The sequence below is a fragment of the Pleurodeles waltl genome, chromosome 9, assembly GCF_031143425.1.
Source record: "Pleurodeles waltl isolate 20211129_DDA chromosome 9, aPleWal1.hap1.20221129, whole genome shotgun sequence".
Lineage (NCBI taxonomy): Eukaryota > Metazoa > Chordata > Amphibia > Caudata > Salamandridae > Pleurodeles > Pleurodeles waltl.
The window spans coordinates 957494195-957521967 of NC_090448.1; the positions used below are offsets into that span (position 1 = coordinate 957494195).

Consider the following 27773-nt stretch of genomic DNA (forward strand, 5'->3'; position numbering starts at 1 on the left):
ATGGGTGGCAAAAGAAATGCTGCAGCCCATAGGGATCTCCTGGAACCTCAATACCCTTGGTACCTCAGTACCCTATACTAGGGAATTATATGGGTGTTCCAGTATGCCAATGTGAATTGGTGAAATTGGTCACTCGCCTGTTAGTGACAATTTGGAAAGCAGAGAGAGCATAACCACTGAGGTTCTGGTTAGCAAAGCCTCAGTGAGAAAGTTAGTCATCACACAGGGAACACATACAGGGCACATACTTATGAGCACTGGGGCCCTGCCTGGCATGGTCCCATTGACACATAGACTAAAACAACATATATACAGTGAAATATGGGGGTAACATGCCAGGCAAGATGGTACTTTCCTACAATCAATACCGTCAAATCTGGTTGGGGAAGGGAGCGGAGTCTGCCTTTGACCAAATCGCAATTCATAAGCCACCATTGTAGCTCCTTTGCAGATACCCTCGGATATGAGCCATGTCGGAGAGATCCCCCTAATGCAGCTCCCACTGGAACTTCAAGTCCCACTGCAGAGCCCGCATATGTCATCTGGTATGATTTACCAGCAGGATGCAGGAGGCCATGGGGCACAGCAGCCTTAGTCATGCTCACCGAAATCGTGGATAGAGGCTGAAACATTGGTATCATAACCTGAATATCCTGGACTCGCTGCTTGGGAGGATAAGCCTGAAACTTCACTGTGTGCAGAACAGCACTAATGAAAGGGAGTGTATGAGAAGGAGTCAGATGTGACTTCAGCACATTTATAGTAAACCCCATTGAATGCAGGATGTCCACCATTGCATTGAAGGTAAGAGTTGACAGTCTTGGGGGAGGCTGCCTATAAAAGCCAGATGTCGAAGTAGGGGGAAGACTGAAACCCCTAACTTGCATAGATGAGGTGCGACCACTGCCATCACTTTGGAGCACACCTAAGGGGAGCTGGTAAGGCCCAAGGGGAGCACTGTAAACGTAAAGTGCTTGTGGCCTACCTTGAACCCTAGGTAACACCTGTGGGCAGGCAGGATGAGGATGAGAACATATGCATCCTGCAAATCCAACGCTACCAGCCAGTCTCCTTGGTCTGGGGCAGACCGGGCCTGAGTCATTGTGAGCATCCTTAATTTCTCTTTTTTGGGGAAGAGATTGATGGTTTGAAGGGCTAGGAATAGAGTGAAGACTCTTGTTCTCTTCGGATATCAGAAAGTAGCAGAATAACAACCACTGCCTACTTGTGAAATTTGAACCCTTACTACAGCCCTCTTGGCCAGGAGAGCTGTACATTTCTCTCGGAGCAAGATCAGATGATCCTCCATCAGCGGTTCTTTAGAGGGCAGTATATGGGGAGGGAAAGATTGGAAAGGGAGGGAGTAGCACCTCCGAATGATCTGCAAGACCCATTTGTCCGATGTTATGGACTGCCAGTGGAGAAGAGGATGTTGGATTCCCCTTACAACTGGGCACCCATCGTCTTGCAGATTGAAACTAGGGGTCCTAGAAGCTTGCAGCTGGCGGGGGTTTTGTTGCTGAGAACTTCTGGCTACCAGACCCACAGTAATGGAATGCAACGTGTCCACAAGATTGCACAGGGCGGTGGCTGGCATATAGTTGGCACTGTGGCTTGCTCCTTCCAAAGCCACAAAAGGGGCAAAAGGAAGACTGAGGGGGCCCAAGGCCTTAGCCATTGCCCTTGAGTCCTTGAAGCGTTCCAAGGCCAAGTCTGCTTTTTCTCTGAAGAGACTAGTCCCATACCACTGAAGGGCATGTCCATGAGGTTGGCCTCAAAATCCCCACAAAAAGCCAGATGTTCTCAACTAGGCATGATGCCATAAGGCCACTGTCATCAAAACTGCTCTGCCCAGCAAGTCAGTCGTATCCAGATCACATCTAATGGTGAACTTCACTGCGTCCCTCTAGTCTTTCACTGCTTGGGACAGTATGGCCCGGCCCTCATCTGTTACCTGTGGCAACACTTGCTCAACCGTATCCCACAAGCTATGGGAATAAACAGCACAACAGGCATGTGTTGTTTTCCTGCCCAAGCTATTAAGCCTACTGGATTCCCTGTCCAAGGAAGCGTCCGGGAACACACCATGGGAAGCTGAGGCTTGGACTACCAAGCTCTCAGGGGAAGGGTGAGGAAACTAGGATCACCCAGGGCAGGGCAATGGTGGCAGGCAATTTTCCTGTTCACAGGAGCCCCTGTGCTGGGCTTTGAACAAGTTCCCAGAAGGACATCAGTCAGTGCTTTATTAAAGGGCAATAGGGGTTCGGATGTGGAAGCCCCAGGCTGCAGCACTTCAGTCAAGAGGTTAGTCTTTACTGTCACCGAGTAATGTTCGAGGTCAAGGACCTCTGCTGCCCTCTTCACCACCATCGAGTAAAATGCTCCCTCCTCCGTATTCATAGTGGGTGAAGAGAGCAAGCCAGCATCTGGAGGGAGGTCTCCGAGCTCCTCATACCAGTCCAATGATGTTGGGATCTCTAACTCATATTCTAAAGGGTCCAGTGACTCCTCCTACTTTTCCCCCATGCGAGATGAGGTAAAGCTGAAGTCTGTTTAGACTGCTTCTTGTGCCTCTTTGCTGAGTGTCCGGCGACCTCAAGTGCAATGAAGAGAACTTGGAGCTCCTGGAGCGATCCCACAACCTTCTTCTCGATCAGTACTTTGATTTACTAGGAGTCACATTAGATGGTGTCAAATGTCTGGCTGCAATCCGCTTTAGAGATTGCTCCCTCAAAGCTTTTGGGGCCATGGCCCGGCAGCCAAAGCAAGACTTCAAGTCGTGGTTGCGCTTGAGACACCAGAAGAACACAATGTGCGTATCAGTAACTGGCATGGCACAGTGACAGGTGCCACAAGGCTTAAACCCTACATTTCAAGATGACATTTGACACAAGAAAATATATTCAACAAAATGTTGAAGAAAGTCTGTCAAAAAGTGTCAGAGGGGTGGCTCTTCACCAGATAAGCGTTAACTGGTGGAGAAATAAAGGAAAAGACGTCCTGGCGCTTGGGTGGCGCCTATACAGGTGATTGTGAAGTCACTTCTGCCGCCGAAGCAGCGCAGAACGGAACAAAGCTACCCAACAGCACGAAAGAGTACTGCTCATGTAAAGGTTTCCAGAGCCATGCTGATGCCTGGGAAATTCAAAGGTACAGAATCTGCATCTAGAAGTCTATCAGATAATTGTTTTAGAAAGCAGTAATATAAATGATCTACAGTACAAGTAGATGGTTGTGTCAGTTGTTTTTAAAGTGTTATGAAAACTGAAGAATTTTATCCAGTGCTGCAATTATTTTGTAAACCAATTCTTTTAATCCAACAAGAAAGGTATGATGCTGGCCAAAGGCTGTCCAAAAAAGTCCAGACAGTAGTAGAGGTAAGTATTTAGATGCTTATTGGTTCAATTAGTAAGTGTGAAATAAATTTACAAGTCTCTTCTTCGAAGAGGCTGAATTTCTACAAGCTAGAATAATAGGATTCGGAGTAGGCTTCAAGATATTATTTTATTTTACTGCAGCGGGTCACCCCCCAAGAGTGTTGATGACGCACTCTGGCCAAGAGCAACTGACCTCTTCTCCTTTCTTTCTATGTCTTTTTGCTGTACCCACTTTACCACACTATACATGCGTCATAATTTCCAAACATGTTCAAGCAAACTTTTCCTGTAACACAGTTGAACCACAAGAACAGGATGTTCAAGCACAGAAGAACAAGTTACTTACCTTCAGTAACGCCTTTTCTGGTGGACACACTAGCTACCTGTGAATTCCTCAACTAATGAATTTTCCCCACGCGCCAGCATCCGATGGAAATTTTCTTCTAGCTCTGCACGTCGACGATGACGTCACAATTGCCCGACTCCCACGCGATGCCGTATGACGTCATCCAGGCAATAAGAGGTCCTAGTCGGCGTGCAGATGTCTGTTACCACTACTTTTGTACGTGCCTTTGAGGCGAACAGGTGAAATTTGATAATACATATTTGACATGAACACATCAACCAAAACTTATATCCCATCATTTAATTCAACCAATAGAAAAAAATAACGAGAAGAAATATACATCCTACTGTATACAGTTCCACAATATCATATATATATCTATTATATATATATACACACACACACAAATATATACACATATATAAATAGTTGCATCAGTATATACATATCAACAACATACAGATGCTCACCCAAGGAAATCTTGGTAAGACCAGCCAGGCAACGGGGAGGCGGGTGGGACCATGAGGAATCCACAGGTAGCTAGTGTATCCAGCAGAAAAGGCGTTACCGAAGGTACATAACATGTTCTTCTGATGGATACAACTACCTGTGGATGCCTCACCTAATGAATAGAGTCCCAAAGCAGTACCGCACTCGGTGGTGGGTGCCTGAATGGTCAAACCAAGAAATCCTGTAGCACAGACCGTGCAAAATGGCCATCCCTCCGGACTTCAGAATCCAAACAATAATATTTAGCAAATGTGTGGAGGGATGCCCAAGTTGCGGCCTTGCAGATGTCAACCACAGGAACACCTGTAGCTAAGGCTGAAGAGGCCGCCTTAGCCCTGGTGGAATGGGCTCTTAACCAAACAGAGGAGGTTCCTTCTTTGCTAAAGAATAGCACAATTTGATGTAAAGAATGACCCACCTGGAAAGCTTTCTCTTGTGGATAGCCTTGCCTTTCCTCTTCCCCACGTAACCGAAGAAGAGCTGATCCTCCTGTCTGAACTCCCTCGTCCTGTCGATGAAAAAGCTCAATGCTCTTCCTGGATCTAGTCGGTGTAGCCTCTCTTCCTCCTTTGATGGATGAGGTGGAGGATAGGAGGAGGAAAGTGTGATGGACTGTCCTAAATAAAAGGGTGTAACAACCTTCAGTAAGAAAGCCGCCTTGTCCCTATAAAAGGAAGTGTATGGGGGTTCTACAATAAGAGCCTGGGGCTCACTCACCCTCCTAGCTGACGTAATGGCAACCAGGGAAACAGTTTTTAAAACTAAAAACCTCAAGGAACATGAATGCATTGGTTCAAATGGTGAACCCATCAGAAATGCTAACAATAATTTCAAATCCCACTGCGGCATAACAAATGGAGTGGGCGGAAACTTGTTAGGGAGACCCTTAATGAACCTTAAAACTATTGGGGACTTAAACAAGGAGGGTTGGTCTGGTAGACACAGAAAGGCTGATAACTCGGACAAGTAACCCTTAGCAGTCGCAACTGCACAACCCCTCTGCGCTAAGGAAAGCCAAATGACAAAATGTCCAATAAGTGGGCACGTAAGGGATCAATTTGATTCTCTCCACACCAAGTCAAAAATTTAGCCCACCTACTTGCATTGATAGATTTGGTGGAGTGTCGCCTGGCCGATAATATAACGTCCACCACTTCTGGTGGGAGAGAAAGAGTACTCAGATTGCCCAGTTTAGTCTCCAGGCATGCAGGTACAGGCTCTGGAGGTGGGGGTGTAGAACCTGCTCCTGCGACTGCAAGAGGAGGTCTGCCCTGTGAGGGAGACGGAGCAGAGGGCACAGAGAGAGTTGGAGAAGGTCTGAATACCACACCCTTCTTGGCCAATCCAGAGCTATTCAGATGACTTGGGCCCGGTCTTGGGGAATCTTTCTCAGAACCTGAAAAATCAAAGGTATGGGGGAAACGTGTAAAGCATCTGGCCGTACCAGGACATCTGAAACACGTCCCCCAATGCTCCTTGCACCGGATACTAGAGGCTGCAGAACGACAGTGCGCGTTCTCCCGAGTGGCAAACAGGTCTATCTGAGGAAACCCCACATCTGAAAGATGTAAAGGACCAGGTCTGGATGAAGATGCCACTCATGATCGGTCGAGGTGTGTCAACTGAGACTGTCCGCACGTACGTTCAGAACTCCGGCCAGATGGTTTGCTACCAAGCAAATCCGATGGTCCTGTGCCCAGGACCAGAGTTGCAGAGCTTCTCTGCAGAGAAGGTACGACCCCACTCCTCCCTGTTTGTTTATATACCACATTGCGGTAGTGTTGTCCGTCGGGACCTGAACAGACTGACCGTGAAGGGAAGGGGAGGAAGGCCTTGTGAGCCAGACTTATTGCCCGCAATTCCAACAGATTGATGTGAAACCTCTGTTCCACTGGAGACCAATGACCTTTGATCTCCAGGTCCCCCAGATGAGCTCCCCACACTAGAGTTGAAGCATCCGTTATCACTGTGGCCACTGGAGGTGGCAGCGAGAATGGTCTTCCTTGAGAAAGGTTGCCGACCGCAGCCCACCATTGAAGATCTGCTGCAGCGTCTCTGAAAATCCTATCGATTCCTTCGAGATCCCCTTTGTGTTGAAACCACTGCCTGCGGAGGCACCACTGAAGAGCCCTCGTGCCAGCATGCATGAGTGACCAACAGAATGTAAGAAGCGAACAGACCGAGCACCTTGAGGACTGGAACAACTGCTCCATTCTGGAACATTGGAATCAACGCCTGAATGTCCTGAATCCGCTGCAGCAGAGGAAAGGCCCGATTCGATGTTGTGTCTAGTACTGCCTCTAGGTGAGATTTGGGCATGTTCACCGAAAAACCCAGATCAAACAACACCTGGGTTGTTGACTGCATGTGATGCAGCAGGTGCTCCGGAGACTTGGCTTTGATCAACCAATCGTCCAGGTAAGGGAATACTGCTATCCCCATCCTTCTGAGCTCTGCTGCAACCACCGCCATCACCTTCGTGAAGACTCGAGGTGCGGAAGTCAGACCAAACGAAAGGACCGCAAACTGATAGTGTTGCGATCTCACCACAAACCGGAGATACTTCCTGTGCGACTTGAGAATCGGCATATGAAAGTAAGCATCCTGCAAGTCAACAGACACCATCCAATCCCCTTCGTTCAACGGCAGAAGCACCTGTGCTAGGGTCAGCATTTTGAACTTTTCCTGCTTGAGGAACCAATTCAAAATCATCAGGTCCAGGATTGGCCTCAACCGACCATTCTTTTTTTGGGATCTGTAAATATCTTGAATAACAGGCATGACCCCTCTCCTGCTCTGGAACCAACTCTACTTTCGACAAAAGGACTAGAACCGCCTGTTGTAATAAAAGGAGATGGTCTTCCGAACAGAAGGATGAGCGGGGAGGGATGACAGGGGAAACTCCCGAAAGGGAAGAGTATAGCCTTTCCCCACAATATTGGTGACCCAGGAGTCCAATGTTATTGACTCCCACATGTGGAGCAACTGAGACAATCTCCCCCCTACAGGAGATACATGCGAAGGGATTGATGGAGGACTAAGGCTGCTTTCCCTGCTGCACCCCTCCGGAGGAAGAGGAAGAGGCAAAGTGCTGCTGGGTGGCCCCTCTGGTACGAACCCTACCCCTTCCCCTATATGATCTTGTAGGAAGTTGGCTCTGTATATACAATTTCAAAGTAAGAAATAGTGTGCACAGAGTCCAAGAGTTCCCCTTAGAGGTAAGATAGTGGCAAAAAGAGATAATTCTAACTATCTATTTTGTGGTAGTGTGGTTGAGCAGTAGGCTTATCAGAGGGTAGTGTTATACATTTTATGTACACACACAGGCAATAAATGAGGAACACACACTGAGTTACTCCGGGCCAATAGTTTTTTATATAGAAAAAAATATTTTCTTAGTTTATTTTAAGAACCACAGGTTCAAGATTTACAAGTAATACTTAAAATGAGAGATATTTCACCCCGGAATTCTAGGAACTTTGAATAATCACAATAGCATGTACAGTTTTGACAAAAATGGCAATAAGCTATTTTAAAAGTGGACACAGTGCAAAATTCAACAGTTCCTGGGGAGGTAAGTATTTGTTAGGTTCACAGGTAAGTAAAGCACTTACAGGGTTCAAAGTTGGGTCCAAGGTAACCCACCGTTGGGGGTTCAAGGCAACCCCAAATTTACCACACCAGCAGCTCAGGGCTGGTCAGGTGCAGAGGTCAAAGAGGTGCCCAAAACACATAGGCTTCAATGGAAACAGGGGTGCCCCAGTTCCAGTCTGCCAGCAGGTAAGTACCCGCGTCCTTGGAGAGCAGACCAGGGGGGTTTTGTAGGGCCCTGGGGGGGTGGGGAGGGCACAAGCAGGCACAGAAAGTACACCCTCAGCGGCGCTGGGGCGGCCGGGTGCATAGTGCAAACAGGCGTTGGGTTTTGTGTAGAAAGCAATGGGGAGACCCGGGGGTCTCTTCAATGATGCAGGCAGGCCTGGGGGGGGGGGGGGGTCACCACATGGGCTAGGTAGAGGGTCGTCTGGGGGTTGCTCCTTCACTGGAGTTCGGTTCCTTCAGGTCCTGGGGGCTGCAGGTGCAGTGTTGGTTCCAGGCGTCGGGTCCCTTGTTACAGGCAGTCTCGGTCATGGGGAGCCTCTGGATTTCCTCTGCAGGCGTCGCTGTGGGTTCTCAGGGGGTTCATCTCTGGCTACTCACGGGCTCACAGTTGCCGGGTAGTCCTCCCTGTAGTGTTAGTTTTCCATAGGTCGAGCCGGGGGCGTCTGGTGCAGAGTGGAAAGTCTCACGCTTCCGGCGGGAAATGTGGAGGCTTTAAAGTTGCTTCTTTGTTGCAGAAAGTTGCAGTTTGTTGAACAGGGCCGTTGTTCTCTGGAGTTTTTGTCCTTTGGATGCAGGGCAGTCCTCTGAGGCTTCAGAGGTCGCTGGTCCCTGTTGGATGTGTCGCTGTTGCAGTTTTTGTCGAAGTAGGGAGACAGACCGGTGGGGCAGGGGCCAAATCAGTTGTTGTCTCCGTCTTCACTGCAGGGCTTCAGGTCAGCAGTCCTTCTTCTTTAGGTTTCAGGAATCTGTCTTCCTCGGTTCTGGGGGGCCCCAAAATATTGCATTTAGGGGTGTGTTTAGGTCTGGGAGGGGTCCTTGAGGATGGCTACACCCTCTTTGTGCCTCCTCCCTGTGGGGAGGGGGGGGCACATCCTAATCCTGTTGGGAGAATCCTCCATCCAGAAGATGGAGGATTTCCAAAAGTAAGAGTCATCTCAGCTCAGGACACCTTGTTTTTCTAATTATCTCCTCCAGGGGCGGGCATCTCCACTAGCTGGGATGCCCTGTGGCGCTGTAACAAAGGGGGTGAGCCTTTGAGGCTCACCGCCAGGTGTTACAGTTCCTGCAGGGGGAGGTAAGAAGCACCTCCACCCAGTACAGGCTTTGTTCCTGGCCACAGAGTGACAAAGGCACTATCCCCATGTGGCCAGCAACATGTCTGGTGTGTGGCAGGCTGGCATCAACTAGACAGCCCACATTTGAAGTCAGGTATGTTTTTAGGGGGCATCTCTAAGATGCTCTCTGGGTGTATTTTACATTAAATTGCATACTGGTATCAGTGTGCATTTATTGTGCTGAGAAGTTTGATACCAAACTTCCCAGTTTTCAGTGTAGCCATTATGGTGCTGTGGAGTTCGTGTATGACAAACTCCCAGACCATATACTTTTATGGCTACCCTGCACTTACAATGTCTAAGGTTTTGCTTAGACACTGTAGGGGCATAGTGCTCATGCACATATGCCCTCACCTGTGGTATAGTACACCCTGCCTTAGGGCTGTAAGGCCTGCTAGAGGGGTGACTTACCTATGCCACGCGCAGTGTGAGGTTGGCATGGCACGCTGAGGGGAGTGCCATGTGGACTTAGTCATTTTATCCTCACCAGCACACACAAGCTGGCAAGCAGTGTCTCTGTGCTGAGTGAGTGAGGGGTCCCTAGGGTGGCATAAGACATGCTGCAGCCCTTAGAGACCTTCCCTGGCATCAGGGCCCTTGGTACCAGGGGTACCAGTTACAAAGGACTTATCTGGGTGCCGGGCTGTGCCAATTGTGGAGACAAAGGTACAGTTTAGGGAAAGAACACTGGTGCTGGGGCCTGGTTAGCAGGGTCCCAGCAAACTTTAAAATCATAACTTAGCATCAGCAAAGGTAAAACGTCAGGGGGTAACCATGCCAAGGAGGCATTTCCTTACACAACCCCCTTGCCCCCCAAACGAAAGAGGATGAGACTAACCTTTCCCAAGAGAGTCTTTTCTAAGTGGAAGAACCTGGAAAGGCCATCTGCATTGACATGGGCAGTCTCAGGTCTGTGTTCCACTATAAAGTCCATTCCCTGTAGGGAGATGGACCACCTCAACAGTTTTTGATTTTCAACTTTCATTTGCATTAGCCATCTGAGAGGTCTGTGGTCAGTTTGAACTACAAAGTGAGTACCATAGAGGTATGGTCTCAGCTTCTTCAGGGACCAAACCACAGCAAAGGCATCCCTCTGAATGGCACTCCAACGCTGCTCCCTGGGGCGTAACCTCCTGGCTGGTCAAGGCCATCATCATTCTTTTGAGACAAAACTGCCCCTATCCCATGTTCAGAGGCATCAGACTGCAGAATGAACTGCTTGGAGTAATCTGGAGCTTTGAGAACTGGTGCTGTGCACATAGCTTGTTTCAGGGTGTCAAAGGCCTGGTGGCATTCTATAGTCCAGTTTACCTTCTTAGGCATTTTCTTGGAGGTAAGTTCTGTGAGGGGTGTCACTATGGATCCATATCCCTTCACAAACCTCCTGTGGTACCCAGTCAAGCCAAGGAATGCCCTGAATTGAGTCTGGGTTTTTGGAGCTACCCAGTCCAGAATAGTCTGAATCTTGGGTTGGAGTGGCCGAACGTGGCCTCCACCTACAAAGCGTCCCAAGTAAACCACAGTTCCCTGCCCTATCAGACATTTGGATGCCTTGATAGAGAGGCCTGCTGCTTGCAGGGCCTGCAAAACCTTCTTCAGGTGGACCAGGTGATCCTGCCAGCTGGAGCTAAAGACAGCAATATCCGCAAGATAAGCTGTATTAAAGGACTCCAAGCCAGCAAGGACTTGATTTACCAACCTTTGGAAGGTGGCAGGGGCATTCTTTAAGCCAAAGGGCATCACAGTAAAGTGATAGTGCCCATCAGGTGTGGAGAATGCTGTCTTTTCTTTTGCTCCTATGCCATTTTTATTTTTCAGTACCCTGCTGTCAAGTCAAAGGTACTCAAATATTTGGCAGCACCTAGTTTGTCAATTAACTCATCTGCCCTTCGAATGGGATGGGCATCTGTCTTGGTGACAGAATTAAGTCCTCTGTAGTCCACACAAAACCTCATCTCTCTCTTTCCATCTTTGGTGTGAGGTTTGGGGACTAAGACCTCTGGGATAGCCCAGGGGCTGTCAGAGTGCTCAATTACTCCCAACTCCAGCACCTTGTGGACTTCCACCTTGATGCTTTCCTTAACTTGGTCAGACTATCTGAAAAATGTGTTTTTGACAGACATGCTGTCTCCTGTGTCCACATCATGGGTACACAGGTGTGTCTGACCAGGGGTTAGGGAAAAGAGGTCAGCAAACTGTTGTAAGACTTTCCTGCAGTCAGCTTGCTGCTGGCGAGAGAGGGTGTCTGAATAGATCACTCCATCTACTGAGCCATCTTTAGGGTCAGTGGAGAGATCAGGGAGAGGTTCACTCTCAGCTTCCTGGTCCTCGTCTGTAACCATTAACAGGTTTCCATCTGCCCTGTCATGAAAGAGTTAGAGGCGGTTCACATGGATCACCCTTTTGGAGGTCCTGCTAGTGCCTAGGTCTACCTGGTAGGTGACCTGACTTTCTTTGTAGCACTGGGTAAGGGCCAACCCATCTGTCCTGAAGTGCCCTAGGAGCCACAGGCTCCAGAACCCAGACTTTCTGCCCTGGCTGAAACTCAACCATAGCAGCCTTTTGGTCATACCACCTCTTTTGGAGTTGTTGGCTGGCCTCAAGGTTTTTACTTGCCTTTTCCATGTACTCTGCCATCCTGGAACGTAGGCCTAGTACATAGTCCACTATATCTTGCTTAGGCTCATGGAGAGGTCTCTCCCAGCCTTCTTTAACAAGAGCTAGTGGTCCCCTGGCAGGATGGCCAAACAGAAGTTCGGAGGGGGAAAACCCTACTCCCTTCTGAGGCACCTCTCTATAGGTGAAAAACTGACATGGCAAGAGGAGATCCCATCTCCTTTTGAGCTTTTCAGGGAGCCCCATGATCATGCCTTTCAATGGCTTGTTAAATCTTTCCACAAGACCATTGGTTTGTGGATGGTATGGTGTGGTGAATTTGTAAGTCACGCCACACTCATTCCACATGTGTTTCAGGTATGCTGACCTGAAGTTGGTATCTCTGTCAGACACCACCTCCTTAGGAAATCCCACTCTGGTAAAGATACCAATGAGTGCTTTAGCTACTGCAGGGGCAGTAGTGGACATAAGGGGAATTGCTTCAGGGTACCTAGTGGCATGATCCACTAGGATATAAAGATTCCCTGAGGCTGTGGGAAGTTCAAGTGGACCTACTATGTCCACTCCCACTCTTTCAAAAGGGACCCCCACCACTGGAAGTGGAATGAGGGGGGCCTTTGGATGTCCACCTGTCTTACCACTGGCTTGACAGGTGGCACAGGAGGCACAAAACTCCTTTACTTTCTGGGACATGTTGGGCCAATAGAAATGGTTGACTAACCTCTCCCAAGTCTTGGTTTGTCCCAAATGCCCAGCAAGTGGAATATCATGGGCTAAGGTCAGGATGAACTCCCTAAACTCCTGAGGCACTACCACTCTCCTAGTGGCACCAGGTTTGGGATCTCTTGCCTCAGTGTAAAGGAGTCCATCTTCCCAATAGACCCTATGTGTTCCACTGATTTTTCCTATGGTCTCTTCAGCAGCTTGCTGCCTAAGGCCTTCAAGAGAGGGTCAGGTTTCTTGCACCTTACACAGTTGTTTCCTTGTGGGTCCCCCCTGGTCCTACGAGTTCAACCTGATAAGGTTCCAACTCCATGGGCTCAATTCCCTCAGAGGGCAGAACTTCTTTCTGGGAAGAGAGGTTCTTTTTTTTTGGCTGTGTTGAAGCTGGTTCCCCATTCTTCTTTCCTTTTCTCTTGGAGGGTTGGGCCATTATTCCAGGCTCCAACACCACTTTTTCAACCTGAGCCTTGCACTGTGCTCTTGTCTTGACACACACCAGTTCAGGGATACCCAGCATGGCTGCATGGGTTTTGAGTTCTACCTCAGCCCATGCTGAGGGCTCCAGGTCGTTTCCAAGCAAACAGTCTACTGGGATATTAGAGGAGACTACCACCTGTTTCAGGCCAGTGACCCCTCCCCATTCTAAAGTTACCACAGCCATGGGATATACTTTATTCTGATTGCCAGCGTTGGTGACTGGATAAGTTTGTCCAGTCAGGTATTGTCCTGGGGAAACTAATTTCGCTGTCACCATGGTGACACTGGCACCTGTATCCCTCATGCCTTCTACACTAGTCCCATTAATTAAGAGTTGCTGCCTGTATTTTTGCATATTAGGGGGCCAGGCAGCCAGTGTGGCTAAGTCCACCCCACCCTCAGAGACTAATGTAGCTTAAGCGTGTACCCTGATTTGCTCTGGGCACACTGTTGCTCCCACCTGGAGATTGGCTATTCCAGTGCTAACTGGAGTAGTAGTAGAAGTGGAACCTTTCTTGGGACAGGCCTTGTATCCAGTTTGGTGTCCCTGCTGATTACAGCTGCGACACCAGGCCTTTTTGGGATCAAAGTTTTTACCCTTATTCCCAAAATTGGATTGTGAAGAGGCTTTGGACCCTCCCTCCTGAGCAGGTTTTTGGGGTCCTGTAGAAGACTCTTTACTTTTACCCTTGGATGTCTCAACACTCTTCCCCTGGGGAGTCTTTGTGACCCCTTTCTTTTGGTCACCCCCTGTGGAAGTCTTGGTCACCCTAGTCTTGACCCAATGGTCTGCCTTCTTTCCCAAGTCTTGGGGAGAAATTGGACCTAGGTCTACCAGATGCTGATGCAGTTTATCATTGAAACAATTACTTAAAAGGTGTTCTTTCATAAACAGGTAGTACAGCCCATCATAATCATTTACACCACTGCCATTAATCCAACCATCCAGTGTTTTGACTGAGAAGTCAACAAAATCAACCCAGTTCTGGCTCAAGGAGTTTCGTGCCCCCCTGAACAAAATCCTGTTCTCCTCAGTTGAGAATCTAAAGCCCTCAATCAGGGTAGCCTTCATGATGTCATAGGATTCTGCATCTTTTCTAGAGAGTGTGAGGAGTCTATCCCTACACTTTCCAGTGAACATTTCCCAAAGGAGAGCACCCCAGTGAGATTTGTTTACTTTTCTGGTTGCACAAGCCCTCTCAAAAGCTGTGAACCATTTGGTGATGTCATCACCATCTTCATATTTTGTTACAATCCCTTTGGGGATCTTTAGCATGTCAGGAGTATCTCTGACTCTATTTAAGTTGCTGCCACTATTGATCGGAGCTAAGCCCATCTCTTGTCTTTCCCTTTCTATGGCTAGGAGCTGTCTCTCTAAAGCCAATCTTTTGGCCATCCTGGCCAACAGGAGGTCATCTTCATTGAGGCTGCCCTCAATGCTTCCAGAGCTGTTGGTCTCTCCTGTGAGAGAAGCAACATCTCTGACTATCACTTGTGGAGTAAGGGTTGGAGGAATCCTGTTCTCCCTAACTAGGAATGGAGGGGGGAAATGGTCCTCCACTTCACTACCTTCATCCTCTCTGAGGACATCATCAGAGCGGTTTTCTCTAGCAAATTCTGAAAAAGCTCCTGGAGCTGTACTTTGGTAGGGTTTGAACCAGTTTTTATATTTTTGATTTTGCAGAGAGTCCTTAACTCTGACATCCTAAGATGCAGGTAAGGGGTGAGGTTGAGCTCCACCATCTCTTCTGCAGCAGACATTATTTCTCTAAAAGTTGGGATACATTTTAAGAATCTAAAACTATCTCTAGAACTAAATCCAAACTTAACTGTAAAAGAAATGCTAACAGGGACTAACACAAGGCCCTAGCAGGACTTTAAAAAATTTAGAAAAATAGCTCAAATTTCTGTTTCTAATGACAATTTTTGGAATTTTAGTCGTGTGATCAGGTATTGGCTGAGTAGTCCAGCAAATGCAGAGTCTTGTACCCCACCGCTGATCCACCAATGTAGGAAGTTGGCTCTGTATATACTATTTCAAAGTAAGAAATAGTGTGCACAGAGTCTAACGGTTCCCCTTAGAGGTAAGATAGTGGCAAAAAGAGAATTCTAATGCTCTATTTTGTGGTAGTGTGGTCGAGCAGTAGGCTTATCCGAGGGTAGTGTTAAGCATTTGTTGTACACACAGTCAATAAATGAGGAACACGCACTCAAAAGACAATTCCAGGCCAATAGGTTTTATATAGAAAAATATATTTTCTTATTTTACTTTAAGAACCACAGGTTCAAGATTTACAAAAAATACTTGAAATGAAAGGTATTTCATTCAGGTATCTTAGGATCATTGAATAATCACATTAGTATGTATAGTTTTGGCAATAAGCTATTTTAAAAGTGGACACAGTGCAAAAATCAACAGTTCCTGTGGGAGGTAAGTAGAGGTTAAGTTCACAGGTAAGTAAAACACTTACAGGGTTCAAAGTTGGGTCCAAGGTAGCCCACCGTTGGGGGTTCAAGGCAACCCCAAAGTTAACACACCAGCAGCCCAGGGCCGGTCAGGTGCAGATGTCAAAGTGGTCCCCAAAACACAGAGGCTTCAATGGAAATAGGGGTGCCTCGGTTCCAGTCTGTCAGCCGGTAAGTACCCGCGACTTCGAAGGGCAGACCAGGGGGGGTTTGTAGGGCATCGGGGGGGACACAAGCAGGCTTAGAAAGTACACCCTCAGTGGCACAGGGGCGGATGGGTGCAGAGTGCAAACAGGCGTCTGGTTTTCAATAGATTTCAATGGGGGGACACGGGGTCTCTTAAGTGATGCAGGCACGGGGGGGCTCCTCGGGGTAGCCACCACCTGGGCTAGGAAGAGGGTCGACTGGGGGTCGCTCCTGCACTGGAGTCTGGTTCCTTCAGGTCCTGGGGGCTGCGGGCGCAGTATGTTTTCCAGGCGTCTTGTTCCTTGAAACAGGCGGTCAGGGAGAGCCTCTGGATTCCCTCTGCAGGTGTCGCTGTGTGGGGTCAGGGGGGTCAGCTCTGGCTACTCATGGGCTCGCCGTCGCCGGGTAGTCCTCCCTGTAGAGTTAGTTTTCCGCAGGTCGAGCCGGGGGCGTCGGGTGCAGAGTGGAAAGTCTCACGCTTCTGGCGGGAAACGTGTAGTCTTTAAACGTTGCTTCTTTGTTGCAATGTTGCAGTTTTGTGGAACAAGGCCGCTGTCCTCTGGAGTTTCTTGGTCCTTTTAGATGCAGGGTAGTCCTCTGAGGCCTCAGAGGTCGCTGGACCCTGTTGGATGCGTCGCTGTTGCAGTTTGTCCTGAAGTGGGGAGACAGGCCGGTAGGGCTGGGGCCAAAGCAGTTGGTGTCTCCGTCTTCTCTGCAGGGCTTCAGGTCAGCAGTCCTTCTTCGTCTTCAGGTTGCAAGAATCTGGTTTCCTAGGATCTGGGGTGCCCCTAAATACTAAATTTAGGGGTGTGTTTAGGTCTGGGGAGTGCAGTAGCCAATGGCTACTGTCCTTGAGAGTGGCTACACCCTCTTTGTGCTTCCTCCCTGTGGGGAGGGGGGGGCACATCCCTAATCCTATTGGGGCAATCCTCCATTTGCAAAATGGAGGATTGCTAAAAGACAGTCACCTCAGCTCAGGACACCTTAGGGGTTGTCCTGACTGGCCAGTGAATTCTCCTTGTTTTTCTCATTATCTCCTCCAGCCTTGCAGCCAAAAGTGGGGGCAGTGGCCGGAGGGGCGGGCATCTCCACTAGCTGGGATGCCCTGGCGTGCTGTAACAAAGGGGGTGAGCCTTTGACGCTCACCGCCAGGTATTACAGTTCCTGCAGGGGGAGGTGTGAAGCACCTCCACCCAGTACAGGCTTTGTTCCTTGCCACAGAGTGACAAAGGCACTCTCCCCATGTGGCCAGCAACATGTCTGGTGTGTGGCAGGCTGGCAAAAACTAGTTAGCCCACACTGGACTTCGGGTATGTTTTCAGGGGGCATCTCTAAGATGCCCTCTGGCTGTATTTCACAATAAAAAGTACACTGACATCAGTGTGCATTTATTGTGCTGAGAAGGTTGATAACAAACTTCCCAGTTTTCAGTGTAGCCATTATGGTGCTTTGGAGTTAGTATATGACAGACTCCCAGACCATATACTCTTATGGCTAACCTGCACTTACAATGTCTAAGGTTTTGCTTAGACACTGTAGGGGCATAGTGCTCATGCACTCACCTATGGTATAGTGCACCCTGCCTTAGGGCTGTAAGGCCTGCTAGAGGGGTGACTTACCTATTCCATAGGCAGTGTGAGGTTGGCATGGCACCCTGAGGGGAGTGCCATGTCGACTTAGTCATTTTCTCCCCACCAGCAGACACAAGCTGGCAAGCAGTGTGTCTGTGCTGAGTGAGGGGTCCCTAGGGTGTCATAAGACATGCTGCAGCCCTTAGAGACCTTCCCTGGGTACCAGGGTTGTGCCAATTGTGGAGACAAAGGTACAGTTTAGGGAAAGAACACTGGTGCTGGGGACTGTTTAGCAGGCCTCAGCACACTTTCAAATCATAACTTGGCATCAGCAAAGACAAAAAGTCAGGGGGTAACCATGCCAAGGAGGCATTTCCTTACAGCCACCTTCCCGGAAATCTGGAAACGTGCAGAAGTCAACGCACTACTGAAGAAGCCCAAGGCAGACCCGGATGACCCGAAAAACTATCGGCCGATCTCCCTCCTCCCCTTCCTGGTCAAGGTCATTGAAAAAGTCGTCAACCCCCAACTCCCCTGTTTCCTAGAAGACAGCAAGGCTCTCAACACATTCCAATCCGGATTCAGGAAAAATCACAGCACCGAGACTGCGCTCATTGTTGCCACGGACGACATAAGGATCATGCTAGATAAAGGCGAAACCACAGCACTCATCCTGCTGGACCTCTCATCTGCTTTCGACACGGTATGCCATTGCACCCTACATACAGGTCTCTACAGCACCGGAATCCGCGACAAAGCCCTCAACTGGATCTCTTCATTTCTCGCCGGCAGAACCCAGAGAGTCTGCCTTCCACCATTCCAGTCTGAAGCCTCCAAGATCATCTGTGGAGTCCCCCAGGGTTCCTCACTGAGCCCTACACTCTTCAATGTCTACATGGCCCCTCTCGCCAACATCGCACGAGCACACCACATCAACATAGTATCATACGCAGATGAGACACAGCTGATCCTCTCCCTTACGAGTGACCCCACTACTGCAACAAACAACCTCCACAACGGACTTCAAGCCATCTCCAGCTGGATGGAATCAAGCCGCCTTAAACTTAACACCGACAAAACTGAGGGCCTCATTTTCGGCCCCAACCGTTCAGCTTGGAAGGACTCCTGGTGGCCCAAATCACTAGGCACCGCACCCCCGCCCACCACCCACGCTCGCAAACTAGGCTTCATCTTGGACCTCACACTCAGCATGACTCAGCAGGTCAACTCAGTCACCTCTTCTTGCTACAACATTCTCTGCACGCTCCGTAAGATCTTAAAGTGGATCTCCGTCGAGACCAGAAAAACCGTCACCTACGCCCTGGTCAGCAGCAGATTGGACTACGGTAACGCCCTCTATGCTGGAACTACAGACAAACTGCAATCAAAGCTACAACGAATCCAGAATCCAGCCGCCCGCCTCATCCTAGACGTACCACGCCGGAATCACATCTCCCCCCACCTCAACGACCTGCACTGGCTACCCATACCAAAGAGGATCACCTTCAAGCTCCTGACCCATGCTCACAAAGCCCTCTACAAAACAGGACCCGCCTACCTCAATGCCAGACTCGCCTTCCACACTCCCTCACGCCATCTCCGTTCCGCCAGCCTCGCCACCATCTCCTGCATCTGACGCACCTCTGCCGGAGGAAGATCCTTCTCACACCTCGCTGCCAGGACCTGGAACTCGCTACCGCTCCAGTTATGCCAGACCCAGAACCACCTAATGTACAGGAAACGCCTCAAAAGATGGCTTTTCGACCAGTAGCCTTCCCCCTCGCCCCCCTACTCCTTGAAAAACCCTAATGGGTGAGTAGCGCGCTTTATAAATATATTGATTGATTGATTGATTGAAGAGGACCATTTCAAGATGGGTACTCGTATGCTTCAAAATGTGCTACGCTCTGACTAAATAGCAACCACCTGAAGGTTTGTGAGCGCACTCCACCAGAGCAACTGCTGCTACCACAGCGTTGGCACGGGGCATTCCAGTCCTGGATATTTGTCAGGCAACAACATGGACATCTCTGCACACTTTTACCAAGCACTACTGCCTGGACAGTCCGGTCCGAAGGGATGGCTACTTTGGCCATTCGGTCCTGCAGGACTTTTTGATGTGATCTTAGTTTGCAGGCCTACTACCGGCGATGGTATTGCTCGGGTATCTATGCAAAGGTAAGAAATATGCAACTAGAAGTCTCTATCAGATGTACAAGTTACTTACCTTTGGTAACATAATATCTGGTAGAGACCTATTCTAGTTGCAGATTTCTTACCTCCCCGCCCGCTCTGCAAACTGATTTCTAGGGAGAGGAACTTTCCCTTGAGGGCCCTAGTTTTGGCACACAACTCTGTGTTCTTCATGGCTCCGCGCTACTGGCGTGGAAAGTCATGAAAAGAAACTGACATCAGCGTGCCGGGGTGGCGCCTATATACGACCGTGACGTTGTCAAGACGCCTACGGAGTTGACCGATGCCACCTGACGGCGTGCAGAGGTACTGCTCGAAGAATAATTCTCCGGATCCAGTGCGACGCATGGGAAAATTCAAAGGTAAGGAATCTGCAACTAGAATAGGTCTCTACCAGATATTTTGTTACCAAAGCTAAGTAACTTGTACGTTTAGTGCCTATTATGGAGTATTCATTGAAAAACGTGGTTGAGATGTGTACCAATAAGCTCACATTAAAAGATTGCTTATTAGAGAAATCCATTAAATTTAATTAGAACAAGATCTGTTAGGATCGTAGGGTGATTTATTTAGGGTGTTGTAGACAATCTGTGATTACATAAGCTGCTCAGACTGGCTTTATACTGATTGAATTGGGGTTTGTGCTTGTGAGAATAAGTGAATAGAGTTGTTAACTGTCCTGTTTTATGTTTGATTCTGTTTGGTTATTGCATCTACTTAGTAAGAATTATGAAATGCGTGAAGATTGGCTGTCATTTTGTGGCAAGTGTGTTTTGAAAGCAGGCACAGACACGTCACAAATATTCGGTTGTCATTTGTATATGCTTGTGTTTGCAATAGTTAGCACATTTAAGCCAGATATATTAGCTTTGCCAAAACTAGTTTTTAGGTCGAGCATAGGAACGCGCAAGTGCTGCGTGTTGTTATCTATTTGGGCTTTTAGCCACGCTCACCTCACTCCCATCCTTATTACTTGTTTATGGGCTTGCCTTTCAAAAATCCTTTGTTTACGTTGGTAAAGGCTTTACGTTTGTCTCTCCTTGGGGCGGTTTGGTTACCGCCTTGAACACCAACCCTGTCACATGGATAATTGCACTTTTGCTGATACCTTTGACTGCAAGCAAACTTCTTTTTCCTTATGTGTGTCTTCTTTACGCTGATTGCGTGGCATTTTGAAGTGGCTCGCTTATGTGAAACTGTATTACTTTTCATTTTCAGTTTGTGGCAAGAAAAATCTGGTTAGTAGTTTACAACGCCAATATCTCTAACTCGAGCATATGCGAGACCCATTGCAGTGCAAATGCTTGTTTTGTAATTGTTTGAGGCCTCTATCCTGGTCACCTTGGGAATAGTGCATAGGATTTGAAAGTATTTTGTAGTGCTGCGTAAGATTTGAACTTATTTTGTGGTGCATTACGGCAAGTGGAATGATTTCAGTGCGCATTTCTCAGGGTCTTGTTTCCTGAGATTGCGAGGTCTTGTACCCTGAACCTGTGATCTGCAATCACTGTGAATTTCTAGGCAAATTCACTGTAAATGATATTGCAGTTGTCATATCTCAAGTTAGCTCTACATTGCATTGGGTTTCAAGTTGAGCCAGCTCATCAGTGAGACCCCCATATACCCTGGCACATACCCGTTCACCAGTGCTTTAAATGGGCCGCTACTGAGTACCAGCACTTTATTTTGGGAGGGAGAGTACCTGCACTTCTCAGGAAAAAACATAATACTTATAATTAGAGAGTAGCAGTACTTCTCAGAAACAAGCAGGCACTCTGGTACAGAGTACCTGCACTTCTGTTTTTCCATTTCAAGCACTGCCGTTCACAATTAGAAGGATATACTGTGAAACATTGAATGTCGTATAAAATACTCTGATACTAGTGCATACACCACATCAGTGCTTGTGGAAGTAAGATTCCCTTTAATGTGAAACAGTTCTCTCCAGTTAAGCAGCTGCATTCTTCAGTATTAGTATTCTCCTTAGCAGTCCGTGTGATAGCTTTGGTAAAAAGAATTATTGTCTCTGTAGTATAAAAGAGCTGCAAAGGAAATGCTATTTTTATATTGATGTTCAAAAAATCGTTTTGTTACACCAAATATTCTGGTGGATTAGTCTTTATCCTCTACCATTCGGTACTTGACGGCCAACCTTCCACGCTGCACTCGCATCACACCAAACCTGACGGCGCTCCACCTACTCCTTATTCACCGCTCCTCACCTACCCTTTCAAGGCACAACATAGTACTGGCCCAGCAAACCTCAACAATCTCTGCTTTCACAAATCTTCCAGACGCCTCCGCTGTTATGAGCTATGTGCACAAAGCCCACGCATCCAGATAAAAAGCCTGCTGCTACACAGAGCTTTTTCCTCACTTCTTGAATTCCACAAGAAGTTGAAAACCTGAGTTTAGAGTAGACCCACTAGGCCCTGGGTGTGCCTAAACTCTAAACTACACATCGCCACGATACCCTACCGGGTGATGGTGCGCTCTATAAATCTGCATAACATGACCTATTTAATGTTTGATTCAGTGGGCCGGACAAGTTTATCTGGTCGATCTATTGATTATTGAAACGCACATACTTTGTCTCAAAAGGCGCCTTTTTAAGTAGCAGATAAAGAAACGTTTATGAATAGTGCCCTTTTTTCCAGGTTTTGTAAAACGTTCCATTGTGGCTTAATGATCTTAGGCAACATTTTCATTTTTTTTTTTTTTCTTTAAACAGTTGTCTTTTTAATTCCCAAATTTATCCGATTTTTCCTTTAACTGAACTGAAGCTGCAGAGCGGAAAGCTTGAGACTGGAGGAAAATTGAAACTTCCTCTGTGAATACACTTTTCACTTATGCAAATGCAACGCGATGTATGCCTTGGAGTACAAGTCAACGGAACATGTTTTATCCATTTTAAGCATGTATTACAGTGAAGGGAAGTATGAGCTTGAGCTTTGTATTCTTCATGCTCTTTTGTAAAACGAAACAGGAACTCTGTGTTTGAAAAACATACCATTTGCAGAATCCTGTGTAAGATTGTATCGAATTGAGTATCCCTTTTTCCCTAAATTCTTCGCTAGGCTAACATTAACAACATTGCCACGCCAGCCTGATAATCTTTTAGAAAATTAATCATTTAACTTGTCGGAGTTAAACAACCGTTTGAAGCCCCGCTACTCGTAAATGGTGATTGCTTTGGGTATTGGATTGAACAGGGATAATTCTGTCTGATGTATGAATTACTTTGATAGTGTAATGATGGGTCAACCACAGAGTCACGCTATCCATGTTGCCCTTTATTAGTATAGCATTCCTGCTTTGTATCTGTGATGATATGACCTGTTTTTGTTCAATATAGAGAGAGGATTTTAACAGCAGGGAGTTAAACTTGCTCCCTCATCACGGGATGGCTACAGCTTTCCGCCAAACATCCTAAAAGGCTTACCGAGACGGACTGCGGTCGGTTTTTGTTGGTGTAATCCATGCTCGTTCATATCAGTGTCAAAAGGAAGTAGTACTTCTTTCATTCACCTATGTTGACTTAGTTGAACTGGTGTGTAAACGTGTCCATGAACATTCATTGTAAACTTTTTTTTTTTTCTCCAATGTAGTTTGCGGTGAACATGTTTCGGACGTTACCTCCTTCTTCAAATCCAACAGGAGCAGAATTTGATCCAGAGGAAGATGAACCAACACTAGAAGCCGCATGGCCTCATCTTCAGGTGATTGTACAAGTCATGACTACTTTGCGAAATGTGTACTGATTTGTTTTAATTGCTTCACTTTTAAAACTCCTTATCGCTGTTTGCAATTCTTATTAAAAAAAAAAGACTATCCCTTATTGTGTAATTCCTGCAAAAATAATTGTACACATTTTCCACCTCAAGTCTTAAAACACTGTTATGACATTAGTTTGGTATCTAGGCAAAGCAGTCCACTTGTATGTATATTTGCTTATAAGGGCACACAACTGTAATGCAAAATAGTGCTTTAAAAGATGGAGGTGGGATATGGGGAGTGGATGAGAGAACAGCTTACAGGAGGGTAGTGGCCTTCACATACCATCCATTGGAGGAATTAGCTATAGTTACTTGCTGACCAGCTGTCCTGGAAAACGTGGAGATAGAGGAGAGATGAAACTTTAAGTATCTGTTGCTGGATGGGTTCCAGATCCTCGGGATTTAGAAGAAGTCTTCCCATTTGTACTACTTTTTCTTGCACTTTGTGATCGATCAATGTTTTTGCTGCATATGCGGTCTTCAGAGGGTGTCTGTCAGGAAAAGCGGCATGTAGGAGTTCACTGTATTGGTGAGGACACAGATCTCCATTTTGCTGTGGCTGGGCAGTGTGAGCCAGTGAGATTCCTGAAACGTCATGGTGGCTAGGATGCAATTTCTCTTGACCTCCCTAAGTATCCAGGGACTGGGTAGAAGAGAGGATCTTCATAGTGTTCAGAGGGTAATGGGGATGTCTGATCCCCCCCATCCCGTCTGCTTGATTCAGGGAGGGTCAGCCTCCTGGACATGGGGTGTCCTGGTGGAAAATGAATGCCCAACATGGGAGCTGCCATGTCTGGGGTGGCTCATCCTCTACCCACAGTGAAGAGTGCAAAAGAAACGAAGAAGCACCCCCTGAATCTCAACAGGGCTGGGAGGTAGCGATGGAGACCCCAATAGCTTTGGGAAATCAAAAGAAGCCACTCCCTAATTGCCTTGGCTCAAGGTCGGAAATATTCACTTCCTTTCACACATTTTGGCTATGTCCCAAGATTGAGCCATGCTGGTATGAGGGACACAAAATATTAGCACTGGTATATCAATGAGCCTGACCCTAAATTGGCACTAGTGGGACTGAAGGATGACTGTGGTGGCCCATGGGGGACCTGCATGTTGATGGAAATCAGGCTGTATATAGCCAAAATGGACATTGCAAAGTGTTGGAGGGCTGTTGAGGCACCCCAACTGACCGAGTGAACCAGTGGGATGAACTACTGCTTGAAAAAATGAATCTGAGGCAAGGATGTCTGGAAAAGTCAGTTAAGATATGGAGCCAATGGACAGCACAATTTCCTCAAGTCTTTGGTCCATGTGGATCCAGATTACTTCTAGACAACACAGTTACATGGGTATAGTAGGGGAATCAGTGCTGTGGACTCCTTTATAATAATGATGTACTTGTAGTGTGCGATCGTGCATTTTGTCTGTCTGTTCAAAACCAATGAAGAGTTGTAAAAAGCAAAGGGTGGTATGTGAGAGTCACTGTTAACCAGCTGGCTTAGGACAAGTGATTGACCAGCGGTTCTCATATCCATTTGTGTAGCGTAATTGATATTTCAAAGAATGGACAGTTGGTACCATGCTGTCTGAAGTTACTTTGTGATGTCCCAAGTAAACATGAGGGTGATTTATAGGTGGTATCAGAGAAACTGGCTGCAGACTTTCAGTTGGGAGAATTTGTCATAATTCATTGTATGAGACAAACTTGTTCTGTAGCTTGTCTGCTGTCATTTGCCATCTGAGCAAACTATGCTTTTAAGGAGTTAAGCTTCAAGGCTTCCACCATCAAGTCATAGATAGTGGCAGGACAGTCCTTCACATGTTTAATGTTGACTACCTTTCTCTGTCTTTCTGTATGGCTAGCTAGCTAGCTTTTCAGCGAGAAAACCTAGTTAAATGCTGATTAATGGGTTTGACAAAAGTGGGCGAAACCATGGAATCTTGCCAGTTATGATATGCTCATGTCGCTGCAATGTTAAACTAATGCTCAACTACCTTTTTTTTCGAATGCCATCAGCAAATAGATACTTTGAGTATGGCGGGCAGTGTGAGCTCTGGCATGCGTTACATATGTAACTCGCAAAGTATAATGGTTTGTGTATTTGAGCCAGAACCATAACTCAGTTTATGACTGATGTTCTTTTATTGAAAGGTGTGTTGCAAGTTTGGACACTGGGCCCTGCACCTAACACACCGTTGTCATTCAACCCCCTGTTGTGCATAGTCCCTACTATGCACGGCTTTTGACACTCCTCTGGTGAAACGTCTTCTCTCTCTTTACGTCTGTTTCTCTGCTTCATAGCTCTTCATCCTTCATTTTTTTCAGTTTGTGTAAGTCCCAAATTGAATCAGATTTTCATTTTTTTATTTTTTTTAAAAAAAATTTTTAAACAGTGGCGGACAAGTTAATTACTTAAAATGGCGATTTTTGCAATCAGGCTTTGCATTATAAACAATGCACAAACTTGAGAGGTTTTTTTTTCATGGTCTGATACTCAAGCTTTCCACGCCTTTGGTTGGTTCCCTTCTACCACTTCTCTGTGGTCAGACATTTGATATAGAGCCATCCTTTTCCAGTGGAAATCTTTCCACATCTCAACCCAAAATTGTTTTGATTTTCAAGATGGTAAAAAACATTTTCCCGAGAAAATCACCAGCCAATCACATTTATCAAAGATTTCCAGTGTGATTGACACGTTTCAAATCACTAAATCACAATTTTAAATTCAAACCCACCTGGCACAGTTTTCATATGTATATTTCTCAAAAGCTATTTAGTGGATTTTAACCAAGTCAACAAAGGCATGTTTTGTGACCAGAGTCTACTACTATGTGAAAAGTGGTGTAAATATGTTCAGTTCTTGCTGCAGGCATGATCAAAAATTCCCTTTGGGGTCAAAATGGAAAAGCACACATGTTTTCTCTGCTTCCCCTTGGTGTGTCTCCAGGCCCCCCTGACCTTCAGTGGTCTACAGTTGGACTTCCTTTGTAATTTCTACACCTGATGCCTTCTGCCTCCTCTGGCCCGCTCCTTTTCTCTGGTACCAAGATCCATGCTGGTTCCTCCTGTACTGGTGCTGACACTGACTCAGCTGCTGCCAGCTTATAATCATATCCAGATGTTCAGCTGCTCCAGGCCCTGGGTATGCTATGAGATTGCAAAGTCACAGCCAGCTGTTATGCATCCTGGCTCTAATCTGAGACCTCTGCTGCCACACCAGAGGCATAAGGCTCTCTTTGGTTCCGATTGTGACCCAGTGAAGTATGCACCTAATGTCCCTGAGGAAGTTGATAATGACGGGTAAAGGGAAAACTTGCTTTTTCCACCTTCCGTCCTCCTCACTATTCCAATGATGCCTTCTATTTAGAACTCCATAATGCTAGTGTGCTAGGCATTTCTCCTGAAACAGAGCTAGTCTTGCCACCTTGACCAGAGCAGAAGAAAGTTCCTTGTTAGCAGTGGTGGTTTGAAGGGCAGCTCAAGCTCTGGACTTGTAAGTGCTTGCTGTTGGGACAAAGACACGCTTGTTGACTGAAATTATTCACCCAGGGACAATATTTCTGAATCATGCTACCTTTCCATGAATCCTTTAATGATCCCTTTATGGCAGCTTTGTCCATGTCATGCTTATACCCTCCAGCCAGCCAGTCTGTGGTGCAGGCAGCATTAACTGGCACTAAGTGACCTGAACTTTGTAATCAGAAATCCTGCACTGTAAAGCCCGATTGTTCAGGCAATGAAAAGTATATTTAATCCGAATTTCGTTCTGACGATTGCGGCAGATAGAAACTCAATATAATCCATACCTTCAGAATCAAATGTTTTCTTCTGCTAGTTTAGTCGTATATATATGTGTGTTCGGTGCATAGATCTGTTCGCCACAAACCAAAACGCAAAATTCCAAAACTTCGCGTCCAGGTACCCACACCTTCAATCCAAGGGCAATGCTGTATGGATCAACTGGTCAGGGATAGTTGCTTATGCTTTTCCCCCCTCTCCCACTCATTCCATTTTTAGTCAACAAACTGCGTCAAAACAAACTCAAACTAATACTTACAGCACCAACGTGGGCACGCCAACCATGGTGCCCCACACTGTTGGACCTCTCAATAGCACCACATGTCAAGCTCCCAAGCAGGCAGGATCTGTTGATGCGACAAACAGCAGATCAGACACCCCAATCCAGCGATGCTCAATCTAGCAATCTGACTCCTGAAATCTTAGAATTTGGCTATCTCAATCTTCCAACAGAGTGTATGGAAGTCATTAAACAGGCAAGAAAACAGACCACCAGGCAGTGTTCTGCTAAGAAATGGAAAAGATGTGTTTTCTATTGCCAAACAAAACACATAACACCTTTAGAGGTGTCCATACAAGACATCGTAGGTTATTTACTCCACCTACAAAAAGCAAATCAAGCTTTTTCATCCATCAAAATACATTTCACTGCAATTTCTGCTTATTTGCAAAATAAACACACAAAATCCCTATTTAGGATACCAGTCATTAAAGCCTTCATGGAAGGCCTAAAACGAATCATACCTCCAAGTACTCCACCAGTTCCCTCGTGGAATCTTAATATTGTACTTACACGACTCAT

General features: G+C 46.9%; 1 protein-coding gene across 3 annotated transcripts in view; it reads left to right on the top strand.

The window, feature by feature from the left end:
• The window catches only part of PPP2R5C (protein phosphatase 2 regulatory subunit B'gamma), a 1141542-nt gene that overhangs the window by 488954 nt on the left and 624815 nt on the right, over positions 1-27773 (top strand). For all 3 annotated transcript variants that reach the window (XM_069208343.1, XM_069208345.1, XM_069208344.1), the window contains one exon: positions 23008-23118. In XM_069208343.1, the coding sequence (XP_069064444.1) occupies positions 23008-23118 (111 nt within the window). The remainder of the gene's footprint in view (positions 1-23007; positions 23119-27773) is intronic.